Genomic DNA, 25,553 nt, shown 5'->3' with positions numbered 1-25,553 from the left:
TAAAAAGCAACAGAGGGTCCTGTGGCACCTTTCGACTAACAGAAGTATTGGGAGCATAAGCTTTCGTGGGTAAGAACCTCACTTCTTCTTGCATCTGAAGAAGTGAGGTTCTTACCCACGAAAGCTTATGCTCCCAATACTTCTGTTAGTCGAAAGGTGCCACAGGACCCTCTGTTGCTTTTTATAGTCTAATGTGACAGTTTAATATGACAGAAGAAAGCAAATCCAACCTATCTGGGTATAAAAGTTATCTATTCCTGTTGATCATTTTGCTCAACTGGTAGCACGTTTGCCAGGAAAAACTGAGAACGCAACTTCTTGTCCCAATTCCAACTTCTTGCTCTAAGGCAAATTATATATAGGCAGATTCTTGTTTACTTAATGACATATGTGTGAGCTTCCACCTGGTGCATGTGTGAATTTAAAAAATTCACAGTACTTGGATATCAGGCTTAGAAGGCTTCTAAAGAAACATTATAAAAACGTGGTTTTCAACTTTTAATCATTATCAACACAAAAGCGCCATGGAGGCTTGATCTCTCTTCTTTTCTATAGCCTTAACCTAAAAATAAAACAAATTCAGATTCCTTTTTGTTAAATTTCCATCTATTATAGTTTGAACTTTTCTGAAAACTCACTCAGCTAATGAAGTTTAATCCGCACGTGGCTTAAAGCAACAAGAAAGGGGCCTGTGTGTGTGGTGGGTGAATGTGGTTTGGCAGAAGAGGAAGCCTTCTGGATCTAAGGGGCAGAAAGCAATGGAAAATGGAAACCAGCCTATTGCCCCTGTTTTTCCAGCTGTCTGACTGGTAAAATTTTAGTCTAATAAAACAGGGGGAAAACTAATGAGGTTGTGAAGAAATCCTAAGTAAACTGACAATACCATTCACTGTTCAGTTCACTGTTCACACTTAATCTCCATAATTTATGCTGTTTTTCTATATGAAATAGCCTGTGTACCCCTGTATAGAAAAATAAAGCTTTCATCAGTGAGCTCGGGGGCTCGAAGATCTCTTTTCCTGGGGGCTGGCGTATCAAACTGGGGGAGATATTTAGTGCTAAGAATTGTCAGGCCAGTGCATATTTTAGCTTTGCAAAATAGCAGGTTGTCCCCTAAGGAGCTTAGAAAGAAACAATAGTGGATTTTAGAAGAAAAAAGAGGGACATTAATGAAATCAGCTGTATGAAACCCTTCTATAATTATATTATTTGAAAGAGGGCCAAATTGGCCTTAAAAAAAAAGGGGGGGGATTAGGGGAGCTCTGGATTCACATGGGAAAATCTGTGATTTCAGGTGAAATCTCTTATATTGAATCAGGATCTATAATTCAGATTATTAGTCCATTGATCTGTGGTTTTACTTAGGGTGAAACATTTTGAACATGTTCCACAATTTAGTTTAAGATTCAGTAGATCTGACTATTAATTAGGAAAGAGTCAGTAAAATTTTTCAGACACAGAAAAACCAATTTGCATTTGTACAGGTCATAATCATCTATAAAGGTGCTTATGTGGCTCTTGTCACCTCAATATTTGAATGCCTCACAATCACTAATGGGTGTTATCCTCACAACACTCCTGTGCGGTAGTGAAGTAGTATTATCCCCATTTACAGGTGGTCACATTATTGATAATACTAGATGTATTACCAATTCTTTATCATTGCCAGGTTGAATATAACTAACTTTCTCAGCTGAAGAGTATCTTGCATCCCTTTTAACAGGGGTTATGCTAAAATGCTCCAGTGAGTGGGGAAACCGGTTGCCCTGAGTAACAGACTTATGTTTCATTTAGAGATGTGAAAAGCTGGGGGTGCTTTTGATTTTGCAAAACCTCCTTTTGCAGAGGTGTTCACTCCCACACTGGACTGGAAAGGGTTAATGAGGATGAGAAGGAGCCGATTAAATGGTAGGCCATTTATGAGATGGCCTAGGTAACCGCTGATTGATTATGGAGCCCTGCTGAGAAGGAAAGGGAGAGGCTAGTCTAAAGGCAGGGGTTGACAGCAGAAATGAGCTACACTGAGGAAGCCTGCAGTTACTCTCTGTGTATTACAGTGGTGGAGGCCTCCCTTACAACGCTGGGGGAGAATGTGAGCACTTAGTTGCCCCTGATACAAGGGATGGTGAGAGACTGAAGTAGGAAAGAAACAGGGAAATAGACAATGGAGCTGCAGTATGCGGAGGCCTGCTTCGCTGAAGGCAGTTGCACCCTCTCTTGAGGTAGGCTTCAGAGTTCTTGCTGAAGGGGGCTGACCATCAGCAAAGGGGGCTCCATATCCTATTCATGCTGATCTTTTTAAAAAAAAAAAAAAAAGGGGGGGGGGCAGAGATAAGGCACAGATATTTCTGCTTGGCAAGGTTGGCCAAGGAGCAGAATATCTGCTCAGGATCCTGCAGGAAGTGAGCTCCAGGCCCCAGAGGCCATAAGCCCACCCAAGGGACTGTTACCCCTGTGGGTGGAGGGGACACCTAAGAAGAGACTACCCCCACCTATACAGAGACCAGAAGCCTTAGCCTGAAGGCATCCAACCTGTTAGGAGAGCAGGAGGGAGAGGCTCTTGCTTTTCCTGTGGGGAAGTGGGACATGTGAGGAGGCATCGCCCTCACAAAAAACAGAACCGTTGCCCAGGGTGGGGCAAGGTTCTGGCTAAGGACCTGTAGAAAGAGGCAGTAGCTCACAGCATGGGCATCACAGTAACAGAGAAGGCTGACTATGCTGTAGTGACAGAGGGTGGGAAGGAAGTGGAAGAGAGAGAGTGAGGTTCCTACAAGGATAAGTGCGAAGGAGGCAGGAAGAAAAACAGACTAGGCAGAGTACTGTGGGAAAGGGTACTGGGGGGCCTGTGAGTAGCAAGGGAATGGGCTACAAGAAGAGCTGCTAGCCGCTGAGCAGACCTTGCAAGTGGGTGTGCAAGACCTGGAGTTCCAGTTGGAAAAATTCTGAAACACTATGGAGGAGCAGGGCAAATTGCATCTCCTGGTGGAGGACCTGAAGTAGGAAAGGGATGACCTGTGGGCCCAGCTTTGGCAAAATACAGGGCAGGAGGCATCTGTACCCCTTAGGGTTGCAATCTTGAGAGGGAGAGTATGTGATGGGGATGTTTACCCAACAGTAGCCTGGAAGAGGATAGTGAGGTTGAGAAGGGGCTAATTAACCAGATAGGCCACCTAAATTTCCCTCAGATGTGGCCTAAATAACCCCAGATTGATGATGGAGCTGAGAAGAAACAGGTGGGGCTAGCATACAGGCAGGAAGCTGGCAGCAGAAAAGGGCTGCAGTGGGGAAGCCTGCAGCCACTCTCTGTGCAGAACTAAAAATCTGATGGAGGAATGTCACGGGTCTGCTCACCACTCTACTGCCCAATCAAAACTAAAATGAGGGATAGCTGACATCTGGGTTCCACATTCTTTCCAACTAAAAGTTCAGAGATGTTTGAAGACATGGTCTGGGGTTTGGCCCATTTCAATAGAAGCTTATTATTTTGATCAGGTAGAAAGGCAGAAAACTTCTTGAATCAGTTTGTCTTGAAATACATTTAACTGACTGCAAGACAATAATAAATTACTGCTTTCCTTCCACGCCCATATTTTTCCCACTGAAATATCACAGGCCTTGGCACTACTTAGACAAAATAATCTTTGGCCTTGGTTTTCCTGAATTGTAGTACAACATTCCTCGATTAGGGAAAATTAAATAGACTAAAATATGAAAATATTAGATAAATATATGCAACAGCACAATTACAGAGGATCAATATTTCTCTGACCTTCACCTGAACTTGTAAATTACTGATTTCTTTTTGTGGTAGTTGCTTAACATGCCCCACTTTAGCTGCTGCCAGTTATTATAAGACAGCAAAAAAACAAACAAACAAACAAACAAAAACAAGGATCTTTAGCTCAGTTTGAAACCAGACAAACCTCAAAAAAAGTTTGGGTGCAGCTGTGAGGATTAGTGGCTAAAATAAAAAGAAGAAAATTCAAACCTGCAAACCAAAGCTTTGTATCTATAAATTATATAAAGTAGCAATTACTGGCACATGCACTGAGGAGAGGAGCGTAGCAAGGGTGTGCCTTTTTTATTTCCAAGAGGACACTTAGGACAATAAAGTATGCACGTCCTGAGGTTATGCAACTGTCATCTTGTTCGTTGATCCTGACTTCTGGAGTTGCAACCACATGAATCCAAAAGTTTTCATGGATATCTGAAGGCAATAGCTAAATAGGGGTATAAAGAGTAGTACATACTGAAGTTGGGAAATGAGACTACATTTTGAGGCAGGAGTTCAGATTTTACCAAGATTCCAAATAATAGAACTGATGCACTTCCAAAATTCTAACTTTCATTTATAAAACTCACCCAACCTCTCTTATAGTGAGAAAAAAATCCAACTTATTTTCATGCAGGCTTTTTGTTAACTTTTACAACAAAGTGGAGATTTCCAAAGTGAAATTTTTGACTTCAGTGGGGGAATGGAAGTTTTGCCGCTGACTTCAGTGTGAGCCAGAATTTCACTCTATTTCTTTTTCTTCCTGTTTATGGGCCTGGTCCAAAGTCCAGTGATGTCAATGGGCATTAGAACACACCCTATGTTTTCACTAAAATTAAATCTCTTTCCCAGCCCAACTTCTCCCTTTTGAATAGGGTCTCCCACTAAACTGTGATGTAGCCAATGGGCCCATACATAACACATGCAGAGTTTTGTCACACTAGCTACCTAAGGGCTTGTCTAGAGTCAGTCCCACAGTTCAGACTATGGGGGTGTGAATTTCAGTGCACACTAGTCCTCTAGAACTAAGTTAAAACATGACCTAGGTACCTTATAATTTGTGCCTGCAGCATCCACATGGGCGAGTTACAGCGTAGCACGCTAGTGCACACTGCAATTCAAATCCTCCCCCACTCCCTCCAGTCAAAACTGCAGGGCCACGTAGACATATTTTTATTTTAACTCATACAGAATTTCTGTTAACATTGACCTAAAAATGAAGGGGCAGAGGGGAAGTTTCTGTGCCCCATTCCCCTCCCCCTTTAATGTATTAAGGAGCCCTGAAAGCGGTTGGTTGGTTTTTATCTGTTTCTCTTTTTACTCCAGAGCAGCAGTTTTTAGTCTTCTCCATAGCATGACCAAGAGTTTCAACAGCAAAACAGTTTTGGGATCCCACTCTCCTAGGTTCAGGATCACCATGCTATCCAGTCATAAAGAAACAGAGCTGCCCTCCCATATTGAGAATTCATACACTGTAAGTACTGGATTTTGACTGCCCTGTTTTGCTGGGGACTGTAAATGGAAGCAGAAGGGCCTTATTCTGCAACAGTGTTGACATTAGTTAAATTTTAAAAACAGAGTAGCAATAAATCTATTCTTTCTCCTTTTCAGTTTCCTTTTCCCACATACAGCAGGAGTTATGCAAGAGAGGGTGTGGCAGCTGGGAAAACAGGCAGCATATTTTGCTGTGATAACAAAAAATCCCAAGTTTTATTCACTAGAGAAGATGAACAACTGTTCTATCCAAGAATAACCCTTGTCTGACCAAGACAGATATTGATACTTTCTGCAGACAAAACTACAAAGGGATTCTATTATTTCATGTTAAAAGTTGATACTTTTTGAAGAACAAATGAAGTCATCTTCATCTCACCCACAATCTTTTTCACTGGTATTTATTACCATTGATAACACCTGCTAAGAGCCTTCTGTCCTGAAGCTTTTGAAGGCTGATGGCAGCTTCATGCTAATATCCTTCAATGGCCCTGGGATTTAAATCCATATCCTTAGGATTAAGTAAGATCAGTTAAAAATGAATAACCCTTTATAGCTAATATGCCTGTATCCTTCACGAGACACAGAATGGATCAGTTTAGATGGTGGAGTTTAAGCCGGTCAATCTACTTAGATTTCTAGATTCAATACCCTTTTCTATGCCTTATATTTTACTCTTATTCACTGCTCTTAAGTTGGCCTAGTGTTTAAGATAAGTGACAGAGCTCTCAATTAATACTTAATAGTATTAATACTCAATATTTGCCTTACAGTAATACCTCAGTTCCCCTCCCTGCAGGGGACTGATATGGGAGACTGAAGCTTTCACTGCTAGTTTGTGCATATGAACTTAGGGACCAAAAGTTACCATCTGAAGGTGTCTGACGAAGTGGCGGTGTCAGTCCAGTTCCTAGTGGATAGATAGCCATCCCTCAAAACCCACAACCACACTGGCCATAACTGACACAGAAGTGAAGGGTTTAATCCTGGTCCCACTGATGTCATTGGCAAAACTCCCATTGACTTCCATATATACAGACTACCCCCACCCCCACCCCCTCCAAGGATTTAATGGTAAAAACATAATATGGTCCTGATTCTGAACTTATTTGCGTCAGTTTTAAACTGGTGTGCCTCCATTGTCCAATACACCCTGGAATGGTAAGAACAGAATCAGGCCCTTATGTTTTCCTGGGAAATACAAAGTTAGTCTGGACAACAGATCATTCGTTTTGTGGGTTTGTCCAATACCAGAAATCGGCTTAATACTGGTATTTTGTATCTCTGTGGAATGACAGCTGGTTAAGACTGTGAAGCCGCTGAGCAGTTACTTGAATAGCAGCCCCATTGAAATCAACTGCTCACCTGTTGGGATCTGGCCCTAAGATTTCAAGAGAAAAGACAAGACGAGGGAAATCTGCCATTTTCACAGTCAATATTGTAAAGGGACCATAACTGTTTGTCATGGATGATGTGGTGAGTTTACCAGGAAAAAGGAGAGAATATTTACTAGATACTCTTAATTCAGCTTTCATGTTTCAGAAATAATATAGATACTAGTAACGTGTCTCAAAAGGATAAACTTATGAACAAGTGTCATATTACCAGACTGCTGCAATTACACACGTCTGTAATATATATTACAAATAATATATATATACATATACACACTATAAATATTTATTGTGTGTGTGTGTGTGTATACGGCTGATAATATAAAACTTGCTCACAAGTTCACATACACACTATATAGTGTCTGTTTTATCTTTTATATATAATATTATACAGACAGACACACACTTTGAAAATGGTGAAATTGAAATAAATTTTATCCAGATGTTGCAGTAAGCAAAGGTCTCAAGCCCGTCTTAAAACCAACGTTTATTTTGAGATTTGGTCACAAACTCTGTTTGTTTAATTTAGAAGTAACTTTATCTTAGTGCTGAAGGAGTCAATAGAATTTCCAAAACTAAATAAATAAAATACAATTCTGCACCTGAAAAGACTGCATTTAATTCCACTCACTCTGCACACCCCATCAGAACCTGTGCAGTGATTTATTCATCCTTTTATGAGTAAGTTCAGTGTAACAGCAAAGAGGCAATCTCTCTTTCACTTAAATGAGACAGCTAAAGAGATTAAGTGCAGAAAATGTAGGCAGGATCAACTGACAGATTGCTTTTGTGTTGCTTCATGTCACATTTCACATATAGGATTTCTATCTCTTCTTAAGAAGGATCTTTCTGAATATAATAGATATGGTACAGAGAAACACAAATATATATATAAAATACACACACACTGTTCCCTTTTGGGGCAAAGCACTGGACTGCTTTAAAGTAGAATAATTTGCATATAATCCAAAACTTTTATATCTGGGTACCAACATTTTAGGCACTCTATTTCGTATGAAACAAAAGTGACTGGTGTTTGGAGGTGCTTTTTACCTGAGGCTCCCATATGAGATGCAATGCTCATTTGGGTCACATTTCTGATCACTTTTGGGAAAGTTACCTTTTCTCTTCTGGACAGTGTCTAATAAGCCAGATGCCCTGAAGCCATTACTTGAAGCAGATGCTAACATGTTAACAGTAATTTACCATCACACCTGCTCTGCATCAAATGACAGCTTTTAAAAATCCCAAATTGTCATAGTGGATCAGAACCAGGCACAAGCGCTGTGCAGAATGCTAACTATGCAATTTGTTTCCTCACCGATAGCAGAGCCTGAACACACATGCATACTCCCGTGCTCTCTGCTGTACAGAAGCAGCTGGCATTGGCGGATGCCTTATTTATCTCCTGTAGAGAATGTCCGCAGTACCCATCTCATATGTGACCACAGAGGGTGCATAAGGTTTTACAGGGATCTGATATCTGGGTCCAATATCTACATCATAATATTTGAGGAGTTATGTATCTATACTGAAATTATGTTTTTAAGGACTTGGAGTTAAGGCAGCTCATCAGAAGGTGTCATTCATCAGAGATGTTCCTTTCAAGCAGAAGGAAACTTACACTTACCTCCCTTTCTGTGTTATATGCCTTATGCTGCATGCTTATTTGCATACTAAGCCAGATGTGAACTGAGAGATGAGGAAATCTACAGGAAGAAACAGCAAGGGGTGTCCTGTTTATGAATAAAGACAGAGGATTGGTCTAGTATATCTTGGAAAGAAATACATTTCACCTAGCAGGTAAACTGGCAGCATGCTTGTCTCATGAAAGGAGGGTCGCAGCCAGCAAGGCTGTAAAGCGCTGCAAGGACTTTGGGTGAGCAATACTCTACTAGACTTGAAATATCTTATTAATTAAGTCTATGCTCTAAAATGCATATTATTTTATATGTAACCCTTTGTTTCCAATACTTCTATTTGAGTCTGTCTGCTTTGTGAAATAAGCATATTTGATGTAGATATGAAATCAAATTGCTGTGAGGTAGAACCGATGAGCTGGGCTGTACTGCTTCTTTGGACGCAGCGGAGCAGTGAATACAGCGAGTGTCCAGTGGAGCAGGAGCTGGACACTCCAGGGAGATGCTTGAGGGCTGGAGTGTGCCAATCACTAACCTGAAGAGTGACAGCGGGGCCTGTGAGGCCTAGCGGGGAGAGCTTATGTTGCCCGAGGCCAGTAGGGTTGGAGAGCTGACCCATGGCAGGCACAGACGAGGCTTCCTCACATTAGATGCCTCATAACCATTAGTTCGTGGTGCTTTAAAAGTTGTGGTCCTATTTACCCAAAGATCCATAGCAATGGTAATGGTCATAGTCTCTTGGTATAGCAAACAGTTCATGTGCATGTGGAAAACGCTGTTGTAACTAGGTGATGGGGATACTGATATTGAGACATTCTGGGTCTCCAGACAAACACAGCTTCATATTGCATAGTCATGTATACTTCCTTTGCCTAAATCCATATAAATATCCTGAATACAAAGTACAACAAAACTCCTGAAGGTTTTAGCCCCTTTTCTCTTTGCTGTAGGTTATGTACATTAAGGAAATAGTGCAGCTGATACAGTTATTCTGAACTGTGGCAGGAAGTGAGGTTTTTAACAGAATGAGCTTTAAAAATTCCAGATGTATTCTCATTAAACCCACCAAAAAATCTAAGCCCAGGATCAGCTCTCCATGCCAATTAAACCCTATCAGGCCTCTAAAAGTAACTTTTTGAAGAAATGCCAGCCTTTTCTTAGAAAATCTTAATTGGTTCTTACTAATAAAACAGAAAATGCCATTTTTGGGGGTGACAATACTTGCATTGTTTTATTATAGTTTGCTAGTCTCGCTTCTAAGAACACTCCACATATTACTGTGTTCACTTCAAAAAGCCCTCTCACAAAACTGAAATGATTGGGATTCTGTAGGTTTGAGTGAATGGAGCAGCAGAATGAGGAGGAACTTTTAAAAACTAGAAGGGGTCCTTTTACCATGCAAATGTTTTAAAGGCAATATTCTCAGAGAAGTCTCAATTTCTTCCATTTTCAGGTGTTCAAGCTGAACAGTAACACAGAGGTTGATCATATTTCCAGGGTGCTGTAGGAAACAGCATTGGCAATTTAGGAAGGTTAAGCTCTTCATCTTATTTAGAAAGTGAATACTGGTGTTGGGAGGCAACACCATCTTTTTGGATAAGGCATCAAACTGAGGTCTAGATCTCCTAAGGTTAGTCAAGGTGGCACTTTTCACATGGGCACATCAGTCTCGCTTTTGGGACCAGGTGAAATTCTTGGGTAAGTACATCCTACCTTCTCAAACGTCCTCAGCAATTCAGTAGAATACAGTATTCATCTCCATTCCCTGTCCCCAAATAGCATGTGGTGTGTTATATGCTGTTAAAAATATGGCTGATGTTTCACTCTATAGGTGGCAGTGCTTCAGTGTTAGGCCAGGTGATTCCTGGACAGGTCCAGAGTCCAGTCTGGCAAATCATCTGAGCTGAGTGGCAGTGGCAGTTCCAAACACAGAAGTCAGGCCCGTACTTTCTAAAGTGCTTTGGGATCAAACAGATCATGTACACATCTACATGGACGGATTAAACCTGAGCATGTTTTCCATATGCATTTGACTTTTTCCATCTCTAGTAACTGCGGTTGTAGGAGGTTTCCCAGCACATTTTTCCCATCATTTGATTTGCTATCTAAATTTTGCAGACACATTCAATTATCTGCCAATTTATTTTCTCCTCCTGTATAGATTTTGGCAGCCTTGCTCTGGCATGTTAAGAGGTAGGGAAAAAAAACAACCCTGACCATCACTTCTTGAAGTGATATAGTGGTCAAACAGCTGCCTCATATAACATACTCCCTTTGCCTTGTATATCCACTTCACCAGCTCATTTAAACTGGGCCATGAAGGGTTACAGAATGATTTATGCAGCTGTTCAAAGAAGCAATGTATTTGCCAAGCTGAATCCCCATAAATCGATTTATTCTGCATCACATGCTACTTGTGAAAGCTGAGGCTATAATAAAGATTTTTCACTAAGAAATTGGGAAGGACAACGGGAGTTTAAAAGGGCTCAGAGAAAGGAGTTCAGGAAAGCCACTAATTCTATGAGAAGGACATAGGAGAGTGTTTAGAGCTGCTGGAATATGAAATAAATGATCTTAAGGCAAAAAGGAAACCGAAAGAACTGCAAAGGGAAGAGTAAAAGTAGATGAATAGAAAGCACAGAAGAAGTGAATGTTGATCTGACACGTTTACATTTACTGTATGACTATAAAGTCCTTATTCTACATTTCAGAGTGTAAGTCTGATCCTTTTAATGGGTGAAAGCAATGCCTTTAATCAAAGAATTTGGATCCAACCTCCTCTTGACTATTAATTTTGTAGAAAATCCAATTTAAGACAAAATTCTTCCATTAAGCAACTTGGCAACGCACATGCTAGAAGGTAATTATAGTGAGGTAATCATTTATCCCAGCAGTAGCTAACTAAATTAAATAGGACACCTTAAAAGTCTGTGTGTGAAGTCCCAAACAACTGCTAAATGTTATATTACATGCAACCATACTGGTACTTGACATTTGCACTGGGAATAAATACTTCATATTGTAAGAAAATTACACCACATTCCCTCCCCAAGATTACTGCGGTCATTAAAAAAAAAATCACATGGCACTTAGAACAAGCATAGGGGTGTCATGTCCTGATGTCCTGGCCAAATTCTATTTTGAGAGAGTACTAAGAGCTCAGTCCTATGTGGTGCTGAGAAACTGCTGCGGTATGCTGAATGCCCTCAACTCCTGTCAGTTTGAGGGTGTTCAGAACCTCTCAGGAAGTACTCAGCACCCGACAGGTTTGGGCCCAGAATGCTTACCTAAATGGCATCTACAGTTTCAAATAGATGTTATGTTTCTTTTCACTCCCTTATATGAATTCACTGTGACTGCACTGGTGAACAGTTGCTGAAGTGATGTGCTGCCAGTATATTTTAAGAGGGAGCTCCCAGAAAAAATGTTCCCCTTAGAGCATGATAAACTTCATGTACCAGGCTGCCATGTAGATAGGAGGTGTGAAATACTGGGACTTTTATTCATGCATTCTCTCATTTAAACCAATTACTGGCACATCTCTCTCTCTCTCTCTATATATATATATATATAATGAAAAGGATTACATAGATTGGCAAATGCACTTATATTAAGTCTTTAGGTCGAAAATATTTATACTATATTCCTGAAAATATCCTCACTAGAGCTCAGCGGTCAACTTGTGTACTTTGAAATGAAAGGGACTGGAGATTTTGTAAGGAGCCCAGGGGTATCCACTTCTGGGATCATTAATTGTATTCCCATAGTGCCTAGGAGCCCTTGTCATGGACCAGGACCCCATTGTTCTAGGTGCTGTACAAACACAGAATAAAAAGTTGAGTCCATTCTAAAGGCAAACTCTGGTTTATTTTAAAGGCAAACAATTTTCTCTCCTGGAGTATTTTTATGACCCTCTGGGGAAAAAACATCAATATCGGGGTGATGTAACCATATCCATATGAGTGATTTCCATGCAGAGGCAGTGCAGTTACTCCCAATCCTCCCATCAGTTTGGTAGCAGGATTTTAACAAGTGACTCATGAAAATCAAATTAGTGAGCAGGCATTCTATCCCCTGAACAATTACCCTGTCAGTGGTGCATGAAAGGATTCCATAAGTATGCCACATGAACTGGGATCCTTAGGAATGAAACATCACTGTATAAATGTAACATTTTACAGGAAGGCATAGAATGCACCAGCAAATTGTGCCCGTATTCGTAAAAGCTTCTTAGGTTAAGAAGAAAAAAATGGGGCCCACAGGAACGCCCAGTCCTCTATAAGGGAGTGTTGCTGGAGTTAAATAGAAACCTACATTGTAAAGATCAAAGCATCCATGCTGAAGGAAGAAATAACCAGTCCAAATGAGAGAGCATAACATCTAATCAATCTGCTTATTTACTGAAGGAGCTCACTCAACACCCTCCAATAAAAATGAGTAATTTTTGTGTGTCACATGTCAGTAATAATCTCTGACACACACACACAGGCTTCTGAAGCATCGTATATCAAAGTGCACCGAGAACTCTTCAAGTCTGTATACGGTTTTATAGAAAATGGCCCATGGTGCAGCTCCTGTTACTGATATTCATATAATTCATGTTAGGATACTAGGCATGTCAATGCCTTTCTCTATTTGTAATTTTTTTTAAGTAACAGAAGACGCATTGTACACTGTTGTCAATACGATCTCTACCTGAGTAGGGACTGCAGTGTTTGGCCTGGAACAGCGAACAGAAGGGAAAATTGTAGCAAGGGAATAATGGAATTGACCATTCCATTTCTTCTGTGATAACTAGAAAGGATTAAAATAAGGAGGGTTTGTCAAAACGAGCTCAGACAGGCTTGGCTTTTGCTAAACCAAAGTCAAAACCGGAGGTAGTTCAGAGCCGGCATCCACTCATCCAAATCTCCAAGGATTGAGAATGGGAGTAGGATAAGGGACACAGCCCCTCTCTGTTAAAATATATTCTAACAGAAAGAAATAGAGCTCTTAGCACTCTGATGAGTAAATTAATTTGTGAATTGAGCAAAGAAAAGGACTGAATTAGCAAGCCTTCTACCAGATTTTGGGCTTGATTCTCCATCACCTTCCATCTTTTGCAGTCATTTATTGCTCATCATTTCCTCTAATGGCTTGAGAGACTCACTGATGAACAGACCAGACAAAAATCTCGTTTCACCTTGCCGATCCACCTGACCTCACTGTATGATAGTTTTCATAGCTGAAGTTCATAATCCACCCCACACATCACCTTGGGAAAGCAGGTCTGAGTCACCTCTCACATGCATTGATGTCAGTCAAAAATCATTCCATGGCAGTCAATTGAATGACAGAGCTATGAAATAAGGGTTGGTGAGAGAAGACTCTGGTCATTTATCAATGAGAGCTCTGCAGGTGGAGCACTTCCAAAGAACACTGGGCTTTTCACATGGCACAGCACTTCCTTTAATGCTTCTTAAAGGAGGATTTAAAAAAAAAAAATCAGTATGTGCCCAGTTTAAATATTTCAATTAATTATGCAGATGTAACGTTCCCTGCATTATGTCCACACTGGCACAGCACAGTTTTAACAAAACAGCAAGGTAAATGAACCCGCTTAAAAATAAACACATTTCCTATGCACAGAGGTGGGCTGTTTGCTGCTGAATGGCTAATACCATTTTTAAAAAAACCACACAACATTGTATTAAAATCCATACATCTAAATTACAAAGACAATCAGACTATTTGGCTGTCACTTCCATCAGAGGCAAGGGTACCTACTTTTCTATCTTAAAAAATGAAGTGTAGTGTTGAGCTTTGTAGTTTGTGGTCCTAAATTTTCAAAAGTGACTTGTGATTTTAGGTGTTCGATTTGAGATGCCATAAAGGGGCTGGATTTTCAAAGGGTGGGTGTGCAGCACTTTCTAAAAATTAGGCCACTCTGGGTACGTCTACTAAGCTCAAATTTGCATGACCTGGGCTTGTGAACTTAATGTTTCCAAGCTTTTGCCTAAGTGTCCACATAGCATTGTGAACCTGGGTTTATAGTTGCTGGACCCGGGTTTTACAACCGTGCAGATGCATCCATACTGCACTACACCAACCTTCTGACTCAAGACTGTGGCTTGACCTGCATCCATACTGCCACACGAGAGGGTTTGGACCTGAGTCATAGCGGGACTTGTGCTCAGACTCACGCCCCCAGCAGGATCCTGGGTCCTGAGTGTTTGCTGACCCAAGTCATACTGATTTGTGTGTGGATGGAAGCAGAGCTTGGGCTCAAACCTGAGTCAGCACCCGAGGTTATTGTGCAGTGTAGACACATACCCATAAAAGGTCCCTAAAGTTGGGAACAGAAAATTATTAGTTACTTTAAAAAAATGTAGCCCAGGATTCCCAGAATACAATGATGCTATGTTAAAATCTGAGAGAAACTTGATGAGTTCTGCATTCAAAACAGAAATAAAATCTCAGATTGATAGGTCTTTGGGGGTTTTGTAAGTGCTGTAGTCTTTTACCCTACAACTGTCGCTTCCCTTTGGAAGTAGCTTTCATTACATGAACAACACCGAAGAGCCCACCAACTATTTGACCACAAAACTATTGACTACTTGGACTGTCAACACCACAAAGTAGCCCAAATAATAAATGAACTTTTTATTAAGTGTGGTAACATTAGCATTACAATGAGGGATTGTTTGAAAACAAGCTGTATTGCTGTTGCTCAAAAGCTAAAAGAAAGTGGTTCTCAGTTTCTTTATTTCTCCTGGAGGGTAACCACAGGGGTTATATTAAATCTTTTAAAATATGTTGACAGTTGAAAAAGTGCTGCTGTTGCTCTAGTGACATTTTATGCTTTTTAATTACTATTGATGAAGTTGGGTGAGTCTTTCTTAGAAGTTGTTTACTTGTTCTAGTAAGTTTTAAGCCTTGTGGAGAGACATAGCTGTCTGTAAACTTGCACAAACTTAGACCTGATCCATTACTTATTTGTCCTTTTCAGTGAAGACAGTGGGGGAGCTACATGAGAAACTTCTGTTTGATTGTGGTGTTATATACATGGATGTGTGAAATGTGCACATCAAAACCTGAAACCTGTGAAACTCACCTGGTCTGGACATCTCAATAGGAATTCAGAAGTGAAAACAGGTTTGCTAAAAGGGCCAAGGCTCAAAAACTCTCTGGAGCAGCCTTGCACTGCTTCAGAACAATGCAGCACACATGGTTTGGGAGCACATGAAACCCCACACTTGAATTGTAGCTATATGTAAATTGAAACCAAAGCAAATGTTGCACTACCCTGGGGCCTGATCCTGTACCTCTTACTTGAACAAGATTCCCCGGCTTCAAGAAGAGTTTTGCCCCTAGGAGAATTGTAGGAAGGGACCCCAAAATCTCATTTTCCCACCCCTGTAGTAGCACTGAGGAATGTGTGTGCACAAGTATATACGTTGGTGGGGTCAGAAACAGCAGGGGTGGTCTTAGTAGTTCATGAGGTAATTATAGATACAATTTAGCAGAAGACTATCGATTTAGACTGCTCTAATGTATCCTGGGGGGTTTATCCCTCCCCCGCCCCACACTACCCCCTCACAACTGCAGAATTAGGGGAGCTTAAAACTATCTTCCTTCCCTCCTTCTCCCATCCCCTTCTCGGCTCTGCTGAGTGCAAAAGCAGTGAAGCAGAGGATCTGGCCACTACAGCTAACAGGACAATGAGGCGATGATAAAACTGCCAAGCCAGATTAGTGAATTCCTGAGCCTGATTCTCCATGGATTTATGCTTTGTCTAGTCACTTATACCCATGTAAAGTGAATGGTTCGATTCTAAGCTGACTTCGCCTTGCACAGATATACATGATGGTACAACATGAAAGGCAATAGAAAATCAGGCATAATGTATGCAGGACATTGGAATTTTTAAGGCACGTAAGGCACATAAAATGCTAAATTCCACACGAACATCAAATAAACATTTAGCAATAGCAAATGAGTCACAAACTCTATTTTAAATAGAAAAGGGGACATATTCCTGATTTCAAAAATAGAAATTAAGGGTTTAATCCTGCTCCCATTGAAATTAATTGCAAAACTGATCAGGCCCTCAAGATATTAAAGTGGCTTACTTTTAATTACATTTCCTTCTTGATGCAAAGCATGACAAGGAATGAAAGCAACTAATGATTCAGTCATTTCAGATCTCTATCTTTCCTGATGAAAAATGGAATGGGTCAAGATGCTGACTGGATTCCCTTATGTTAAATGCTGTTATGTGAACATAAAGGGACTTGTTCCTAGAAGATCATGTCAGCTTTAAAATGCATCACTCTTTTTTAGTCCTGATTGCATTCTCTCCACCCCGACCCCTTTCCTTCTTATTCCTGTATGTACTGCTATTATAATAGTGAGACATGAATCCAATCCAAAACATGAACAATCTCGCACAGGCATCCTGAGTTAAGAGGAACATCTTGACTGGTAATTGTTGCCTAATTTCATTACGTTTAAACCATAAGGGCTGATAAAAATAGTTAAATTTTCATAATATGCTGTTTTTTTAAAGTGAGAATCATTCTACCAAAAATCAACAATTCTTACATGCAGTGTCTTCTGGTAAAGAGATTATTATTATTAGAGAATGGACTTGGAAGTACATTAAAGCTGAAAGGCGGTATTGTCACCTTTGAAGAATAAACAGCATCACATTTCACCTTTTTCTGTCAGAACAGTGCACAATAGTAGCCCCATTGTACTGTAGATGGGGCAATTTTCCTGTCAAACACAGCAAGCTAAGAAATCCCTTTTCACATCCCAAAGCTCTTCTGACCATCTGGAAAGCAAACTTAATAAAAAAATAAACTTACTGTTTTCATTTTACAAGGCGAGCTTACCACTCAGTGCTTCAGATAATGCTGAATATATTACATATATATGTATAATTTTTTTATGTCATTGTTTACTTCAGAGACTCAGAAAGAGCTGTTAAAAAGCAAGGAATTCAAAACATATACTCTATTGAAAAACAAAAGAAAATTGCTCTAGGCTTGACATTTTGATGTGCAGAACTCAGAGCAGATTCAGAGGAAATCCATGAATATGGCTAATAGCTGAGGCACTGAGAGGAAATTATTAGATCAGGCCATTTAAATACAATCACAGCACAGCCTTGCGAGGCTTGGGAGCTCCCATGACTACTACTTCTCTTCTCTGAGGGACAGAGACTGTCACTGTTATTCACACTGAATAGCAATCTGGGGTAAGGAACTATTTATATAAGAGTAGCAGAATCTAGCCCGAAGCAAAGATATTGCAATATTCATTACTCTACAAAAATTGTGCTAAATTCACCAGGGCCTGAATGGTGGTAGAACCCCTTGTGGATGGGCACTTCACCAAAATAATGGGTTGTGGTGGAATAAAGCAGCCCTAACTCCACTTATGGAAGGGTGGGGCAGCACCAAAAGTAGGCAGTACTGGCCAAAAGGGGGTTGTGACCCTCATATTAGATCTAATAGGGCTTGCATTACCATAGTATGTGAGTACCTCACAATATTTTAATGTATTTATCCTCACAGCACCCCTGAGGTACTATTAATAGAAGTACTATTATTCCCCCTTTGCAGATGGGCAGCTGAGGCACAGAGAGACTAAGTGACAGGCTCCAGGACAACTGTGGCAAACCAGGGAATGGAACTCAGCTCTCCTGAGTCTCAGGCAAACATCTGAAGTGCAGGCCCATTCCTCCTGTGCTTGCTAGCTCATCCCGTTGAGATCTGTAAGAAGTGGAAGCTCCTGTTCAGACTAAGGCACCCTACTCTGTTCTCAAATTAGGGACAGATATGCTATTTTCTGTGCTATTTAATGTGAAAAATAGTGTGGTCTGGTTTGTATAAGCCTGTTATGGCTCTGGCTAGAGCAGCACCACACACTCATAGCAGGCTTTGCCTCTGTCCAGACTGAGCCTGGGGTCAGAGTTTGCTAAATTTTGACAGCCTGGGAGGTTAGACTCTGTTGTGAGGAATACTGTTGTAAAGCTTAAACATCCTCCGCTCTTCCAGGTGGCCACGGCATCTCAGCACCAAAATAGTGACCTTAATGCCAATGCCAATTTACACTCACTGGGGATTTGGCCCAATAGGTTCATCACCTATTACTGTACAATGTACAATATGTTGCAATCATTCCTCTTTGTGTGGGCTTCTTTCCAGTAATACCTTCCCTGATATACTGGCTGCCACCCTAAAATCTCAGAATCATGGAAATTAGAAGTGGAAATGACCTATTAAGCGTAGAATTTAGCTCTACGCTCTGTTTTTCCAGGATGGAATTAGGACTATTAGAGATGGAAAAGACATTCATTATACTTAACATTTACCATGTGTTTCTCCAGATATTACCAGTTTTGGGGGGGGGGGGGGATTCTGCCACCAGAAATAGGGTTACCCTCATGTGGAATCTTTGGGCCAGTGGAAAAAATAGAAAGTGGGGTGAAGAATCCTGACAGACCTACTTCCCCACCTCCCGTGAGGGAAAGAAGGGAAATATAAAAACAAAGAAAACAGATCCTTTGATCTATCCCTTGTGCATTTATCATTGCCTAGAAGAGAGGAGAGACTTACAGCCACTATGCAGCCCATTAACTGGCATTGAGGTCACCAGGTTGATCCCAGGGAGCAACTTAGAGCAGCCCCAAGGTGGTTTTAACTTATACTAGAGACACCCTGGTCACACTCACTTTCTCCATGCCAAACCCACTACACCAAAGTCCTGGTGGTAGAGCAGTGTAGGAATCACTAAGGTGACTCTAGGCTACCCAACGATTTCCCTGCAGGGTGGGGGAAATTTTCAAGTGTCAAGACCTGCCAGCTTCAGGGCAGCCGTGCACCAGGAGACCAGTGCAAAACTGCCCCAATGCAGGCAAGAGCTGCTCTATGTGATTCAAAGACAGGCCAAAGCCCAGCATCTGTATAAGGGAGAGGGATTTGAATATTAAGTGCCAAATAGTTACTAATATTAATTCAATAGAATTGATAGGCCTAGAGGGCCTATATATCTGGAGAGGTGACTGGGCTCACAGTTTCAGACAAAGAATAATACAGCAAGTGCAACAGCTTTCCAGACATTTCAGTGATTGAAGCAATAATAGAATAAATGGGGTCAGTCATAAAAACACAGATAGCTCCTGACTGGCTGATTGGCCTTTCCCCACTTATTCTTCCTGTATTTCTTTATTATGGGCTAGATGACTTAGTCACACTTGCAAGTGGTTTGGGCCCTGAGCAGTGTAGGCTGATAGATAAGTCTGTCATAATGGCTCGGCCTGAGGCTTGAATTCCTTCTAAATTTCATGAAATGTGTAATCTCACAAATTTCCATTCCAGCCCTGGAAACAGCATATGCAGAAAACATCAATTCAAAGCATATTTTGCAGCATTCGATTCTTTTCATTTAAGCACAGCATTTGTCAAAACCTCTAGGAAATTCTCATACAAATACATGGAGGGGGAAAAATTACTACAGTAACACATGGAATCACCACCATAAATGCTAACAGCCAGCATGCAAGGAGGTCCGGTTTTGCAATTAAATGCAGAATTTTAAAACGTTTACATCCTATTATGAAAAAGTACTGCTCAGCATTTTAAACGAAGGAAGTTTTAGAAGTGGACTGTGCAAACGTTTTGAAAGCAAGCGTTTTAATAGTCTGTTTACAATATATGGGCATCAGTAATTTGACCCCATGTGAATTTAAAATTCATAAGCATACCCACTACAGTACACACCAAACCAATAGAGTACAAAATGGCAGGTGATTTTTTTATGCCCAAATGAAGATCCCTTTAAAAGGCCTGATTTTCAGATGGTGAGTCCTCAGCCGTTTCGCAAAATCTAGTCTCTTTAAAGGTGTCTCTAGATGGGCACCAAAAAATGGAGGGAACCAGAATCACTGATGTCTTTTGCAATTGTTGGCCAATCATCGCAATATGCACTGTAATAATTACATTTAAAAATACAAAAATTAAGGAGAGGAATACATGCGTTAATTCTGCCTAAGCCATAATCACACTTTTAAAAAAGAAAAGAAAAAAAATAAAATAAACCCCATGTATTTGTGCCTGTAATTATTGCTAATACTAGCCTCTGTGTAAGAGTTAACCTCAGCATTGGGCTTGTCGGCACTACAGTAATACAAATAATTAAAAAAAACAACAGTTATGTGGACACGCATTTAGAAGCCATCACCTTATTTATTACTCAGTTATTGGACTGAATGAAAAGAAGAAAATGTTCTACAATAACATTTGCTTAGGAGTGTTTATCTGCTTTCTTACCATTGAATGTTAAGAACACCCTGGCCTGAGGCTGGGGGGATCCTTTCACAGTGCTAGAGTAAATAAACATCCCAATCAACACGTGGACTGCTAGAAATGCCATATCTTCAGATGTGAAACTTAATATCCAAGAAATAAAACCTAAAAGAAAAAAAAAAGAGCCCATTACTAATTTGGCATTATATAAATTGTGTGGACCAAAATCAACAGTACAGACCAGTAGGTGTCAGAGAGCTTTGCCAGATTGAAGCTATAATAAATGACACTTCTGCTTTTTCTTTTTAAATCTGAAAATGTTTTGTCTGGATATGTTCTGCTTAGGCACTAAAAGAACTGTAAGCATTTTACTTAGGACGCACAGAGATAAAGTTTTTAGGTGAGTAAAGACTGCAGGATTAGACCCAGTTTATTTCAATAAGGACAATTCCACCTGCTGGAAAAATAATTATGCTAAATGTCAAGGCAGAGCAAAGCAAGGACGGGAGATAATGTTTCATGAATAAAAGCTGGTTGATATTTTTAGACCTCTTTCCTTACTGTACATCATGTTTAATCAATACCGTTTTTAAACTTCGGGCCTGCTCCAGAGAGCCCTTGACTTTTTGTTTTTTTCAAATAGTGTATTTTCTAGTATATAAGAAACAACAAAAAAGACAAAGTGAAATACTGGCCTCATTAAGTCAATGGCAAAATTACCATTGACTTCAACAGAGCCAGGATTTCACCCTCACTCTTTACACCTAACATTCATCAACTGTTGCTCAGGATAATCCCATTCAGGGAGTTTAGTCCCAGATATGTGTTTTATAATAGGAATACTTCAGACTATATGATATATAAATACTCTGCTCAGTCCATTGCTTCACTCCCTTCTCATAACCCTGGTGGGTGTATTTGCATATCTGAGAGAACTCACCTTTCTGAGTAGCTTTTCAAGGAAGAATACTATGAACGTGCTGCTTTTCGAATTCCACAGTGGCTCATATAGGGCCTGATCCAAAGTCTAGTGGAGTCAATGGGAGCCCATAAAATAAAACCTCATTCAAAGCTAAGCACTAAGACTTAGCACTTTTACAACACCTCCCATTTGTTTATCTCAAATCACTTTCCAAAGGCTAAGAGAGCCTGAGAAACAGGCAAATATAACTAGCCCCATTTTACAGATACAGAAATGGAGGCTTAGAGAGATTAAGGGATCTTCCTATGGTCACACACAACTAGGCTCTGATTCCCCATTGATTCAGTTGCACTGGTGCAATGGAGTGGGGAATTAGCTCCCAAGTCTATTGATTCCATATATACTGATTCCTAACCCCATTCTTCTTATTAAAAAGGTAGCCAGAAGTTGGTATAAGAACAACCCCTCTTCTTCATGCTATTCAGTGCCTTCTGAGAGTGCTATCATAAGGAGGTAATACTGATTCAATAGGAGGCGAGGGCACTCAGCACCTTGCAGGATGTGGCCCTTAGTGTCCCACAGAGTAAGAATTCCCACAGAGTAATAACATTAGGGACTGAAAGTTTATGTTTATCCCGAGAACTGACATTATTTGGACTATGCGAATACAGAACTACTGTCTTCACCCTTAGAGGTGATCCTGCTAGAGTATAGTTGAGGTGCAGTGTGGAGTAGTTTGTATCTGTGTCCATTCAGTCCTTGCCCTCTCTGGTGAGACCAACATCTGTCCTAAAAGAACTGGCTCTAACTTCCAACTAGTTTCATATAGGGCAGTAAACAGCTGTCAGATAATGACAACTTCAGATCAGTCCCAATTTGGATTGGATTCACAGTTGACTCAGAGGTGAAAGGCTCAGTGTCTCATTACCACACCTCAGTCATCCAATATTCACTTACTGTACATCTTTTTCAAAAGAGCTACAATCTGCACCAGAATTCCATACTAAACTGGGGTTGTGGGGGGAGAGGGAGAGTTTCTGCAACTGTTTCAGCAGCGTTAACCCCTTGCAGCTGATCTGGAGCTGACTAACGCATCAAGACCAGGTATTGTGGTGTTTCTCTGCTAACTGACAAAACCACTGATGTGGGCAATTTACCAAATACAGATCTGAAATACAAAAGGAAACAACCCATTTTGGAACATCCCCAGTTAATTTTTACGGGTTTGTTAACTAATACAATTATACTTGTGTAGCCTTTGCCAAAAATAATTTTTAAACAAGCTGCACCAATTCCAATATTAACACTGCTTTGTGTGTTTTAAATTCAATACCCTACCACTAGCCCACGGGATAGCCTTCTACTTAACCTTCTTCAAACACAGAAATGCCATTAAATCCTGATAAGATTGCCTTGTCCGGCCAAAACAAATGGCCAATCATACCAAACATGTGATTTTAACAGATGCAATGGGATTAGTATTCTACAGTAGTAGTACTGTGCCTTCTTTGCAATACAGATGGGAAGGAATAGAGGGAAAATGGAAGGGTTCTGCTAAATCATATTGGAAGGAACTATCAAAAATTAAAAAACAAAAACCCCTTCATCCCTCTTTCCCTTCTCCTTCCACCTTCCTAGCCAAATCTAATTTCATCAGTTTTATGGATGAAATATTGCTATACTTCACTGCTTGAATTGCAAATTTCCACTGTTACACAAACGTGACAGGCAATATAAGATCCAAACAATAACCTGCACGCTCCCTGCCCTGTTGTTAGATACGGATAATAAAGGCTTATTGCTGCCAGAAAGGTATCTCAGGGCTTTGTTATTACAGCCTTCTCTGACACGTGAGTTAGAGAATGGAAATATGTTGAATTTTAGGAATCTTGGGGCCCCCTGGCAATTGAACACAAACTCATTTCAGTTTAGAATCCCAGTTTGGGCTAAAATCCCAGTTCTGTATTTATCTCTAGAAAGTCATAATAATAAGTAAAATCAACGTATTCTGAGCACATGATCTTTACCGGCAAGCAACTGCACTAACCTCTTACAAGTGCTCCCCTTTAGCACAGACACACGAAATAGTTTCATTTCTCACTGTGCGTTCCTATTTTCACAGCGTGAATAGTTTGAATATTTATATATATAAGTTTGAATAACAAACTTGTTACAGTAAAGAGGGAAAGTTGCATTCACGTGGAGTTTTGTATTTTTTGTTTTTTTAAAGAAATGCTCCACTGCTTTAGAAAAAGTCGTGTATAACTTCACTGTAAACCGCCGGGCAGGTGTCATATGCTCAAGGCTGAATTCCAGAATTACTTTCTGCACGTCAAATCACCCACTGCCAGAAAAATAAGGATTATGCAATTGTGAAAAAAAATAGCATTGTAATTAACTATGAGCTGTGGCAAAATTCAGCAATCACACTTCACATCTATGACAGCGCTGAAAGAGAACTTTTAATCATGCTTACCTAGCTACTGAAGGGATCAGTAATGCAATGCCATCAAATTTCTATCAGTTTATGGACTCCGCTCCTTTCACCAGAACACTTTAATTCCAAACCTGGCTCATTGCAGAAAACCTTTTCCTCCTGGTAGTTGCAAACGTGCTCCCAGTTTCTTTGTAAAATAATCCTTATTGCTATCAGGCACCGGGAGCTCTTCTCCCCATTCCTTAATTAAGCACCTAAGAGTGATTGGAAAGTAGCTGAGCTCTGCCGGTGAAAGCTTTGGTTTCCAATTACAGTCACCACTCACTCTGGTCCTACTGCCCTCCCAGCAACCGCTCTACAGAGGCAGCTAACCCCGGGCTGGAATACATCATTAGCTGAGCAAGTAGGGGCAGATCTCATAAATATTGTAGAGGCCACACCCATAAGGAAGAGAGTGAGACACAGAAAGAAAGGCAGAGGCAGAGAGAAAAAGACAGCAACAGGGAAAGGCGCCGAAACGCAGAGAGGTGAAGTCAGGGAAAGAAATCCAGTCCTGGATTGTGCAACATAAAGATGCCAGCTCACAAAATCAGTTTGCTTCACAGGCTGTAGAGGAGTCAGTAGGGTGGGTCAAGAGGGTTTCGTACAGTACTTGGAAAGCAGGCAGACCCACTTGGGTCATAAATATGAAACTGCACTATGCTTTTTAAGTGGAAAAAACGATTAAATCCTTTTAAGGAAAATATTTCTTTCTCTGCAGGATTCCAGGGCCGATTCTCCAGAACACTCCTTATAAACGCATGCCAAAGAAATAGCCAAATTTAGTTTCCACCGCATGCCAGTGATCCGAGATACCTTTGAACTAGAAAACAATCCCTGTTCTGTTTATGACGGCTATTGTTTCCTATTACTATCTCCTCTGCACCCTGAAGCAAGTATTGTCTGTGACCCCCTCTACAAACCGACTTTCTCCTTTTCTTCCTCCTCCCCCTTGATAATCCTTTAACTCCACCCTACCTGCCTCAAAGGAATTTAATCCGCACCACAACCTTATATAGAAAAGTTATTGTGAACGTTCAAATTCCGCAAACCGAAGTGTTTCAAGCCAAGGAGAGGACTCCAAGTCAGTTACAAGACATGCTTTGATGTTCATGTTAAAAATGCAATTCTATCAAGAGCCAAACGTATAAAGGCTAGGGGACTGGGTCTCAGCGATGAGATGAACAGCACTTGCTGGAGAGGGATTACAACATATTAAAACCCAGCAGAGGTCGCTATACAGAGAGGAAGAGGACCGGGAAGAAAAACTAAACATTTGATTAGGAGGGAAAAATTGGTGCAAAATCTGATTCTTGCAAGAGTGCCTTTCTTTTTAAAACTTTAAATGGGGTGAAAATGGAATTTATCAGAGGGGCAGATGATAGCACTGATTAGACCCAGCTAGATGAGTATTATGAATATTAAAAATAAAGATTGTGTAGATAGCTCCAAATATTTTGACCAGGGTAAAAATTTCAAAAGCAGCTAAGTGATACACGTGCCTTAATCCTGTTCAGCGTAAGTCTCCCCTTCAATGGGACTTAGGTACTTTTGCAAACGTT

General features: G+C 40.5%; 1 protein-coding gene across 1 annotated transcript in view; it reads right to left on the bottom strand.

The window, feature by feature from the left end:
* SEMA3C (semaphorin 3C) overlaps positions 1-24,445 on the bottom strand; it is a 159,080-nt gene extending 134,635 nt beyond the window's left edge. The window contains exons 1-2 of the mRNA XM_034765654.1: positions 23,992-24,445; positions 20,618-20,758 (exon numbers count right to left, since the gene is read on the bottom strand). Of these exons, the coding sequence (XP_034621545.1) occupies positions 20,618-20,720 (103 nt within the window). The 5' untranslated portion in view covers positions 20,721-20,758; positions 23,992-24,445. The remainder of the gene's footprint in view (positions 1-20,617; positions 20,759-23,991) is intronic.
* Positions 24,446-25,553: the final 1,108 nt, after the last annotated feature.

The sequence above is a fragment of the Trachemys scripta genome, chromosome 1, assembly GCF_013100865.1.
Source record: "Trachemys scripta elegans isolate TJP31775 chromosome 1, CAS_Tse_1.0, whole genome shotgun sequence".
Lineage (NCBI taxonomy): Eukaryota > Metazoa > Chordata > Testudines > Emydidae > Trachemys > Trachemys scripta.
Note: the sequence above shows the minus strand (reverse complement) of the source record. Positions and strands in the feature narration are given on the sequence as shown.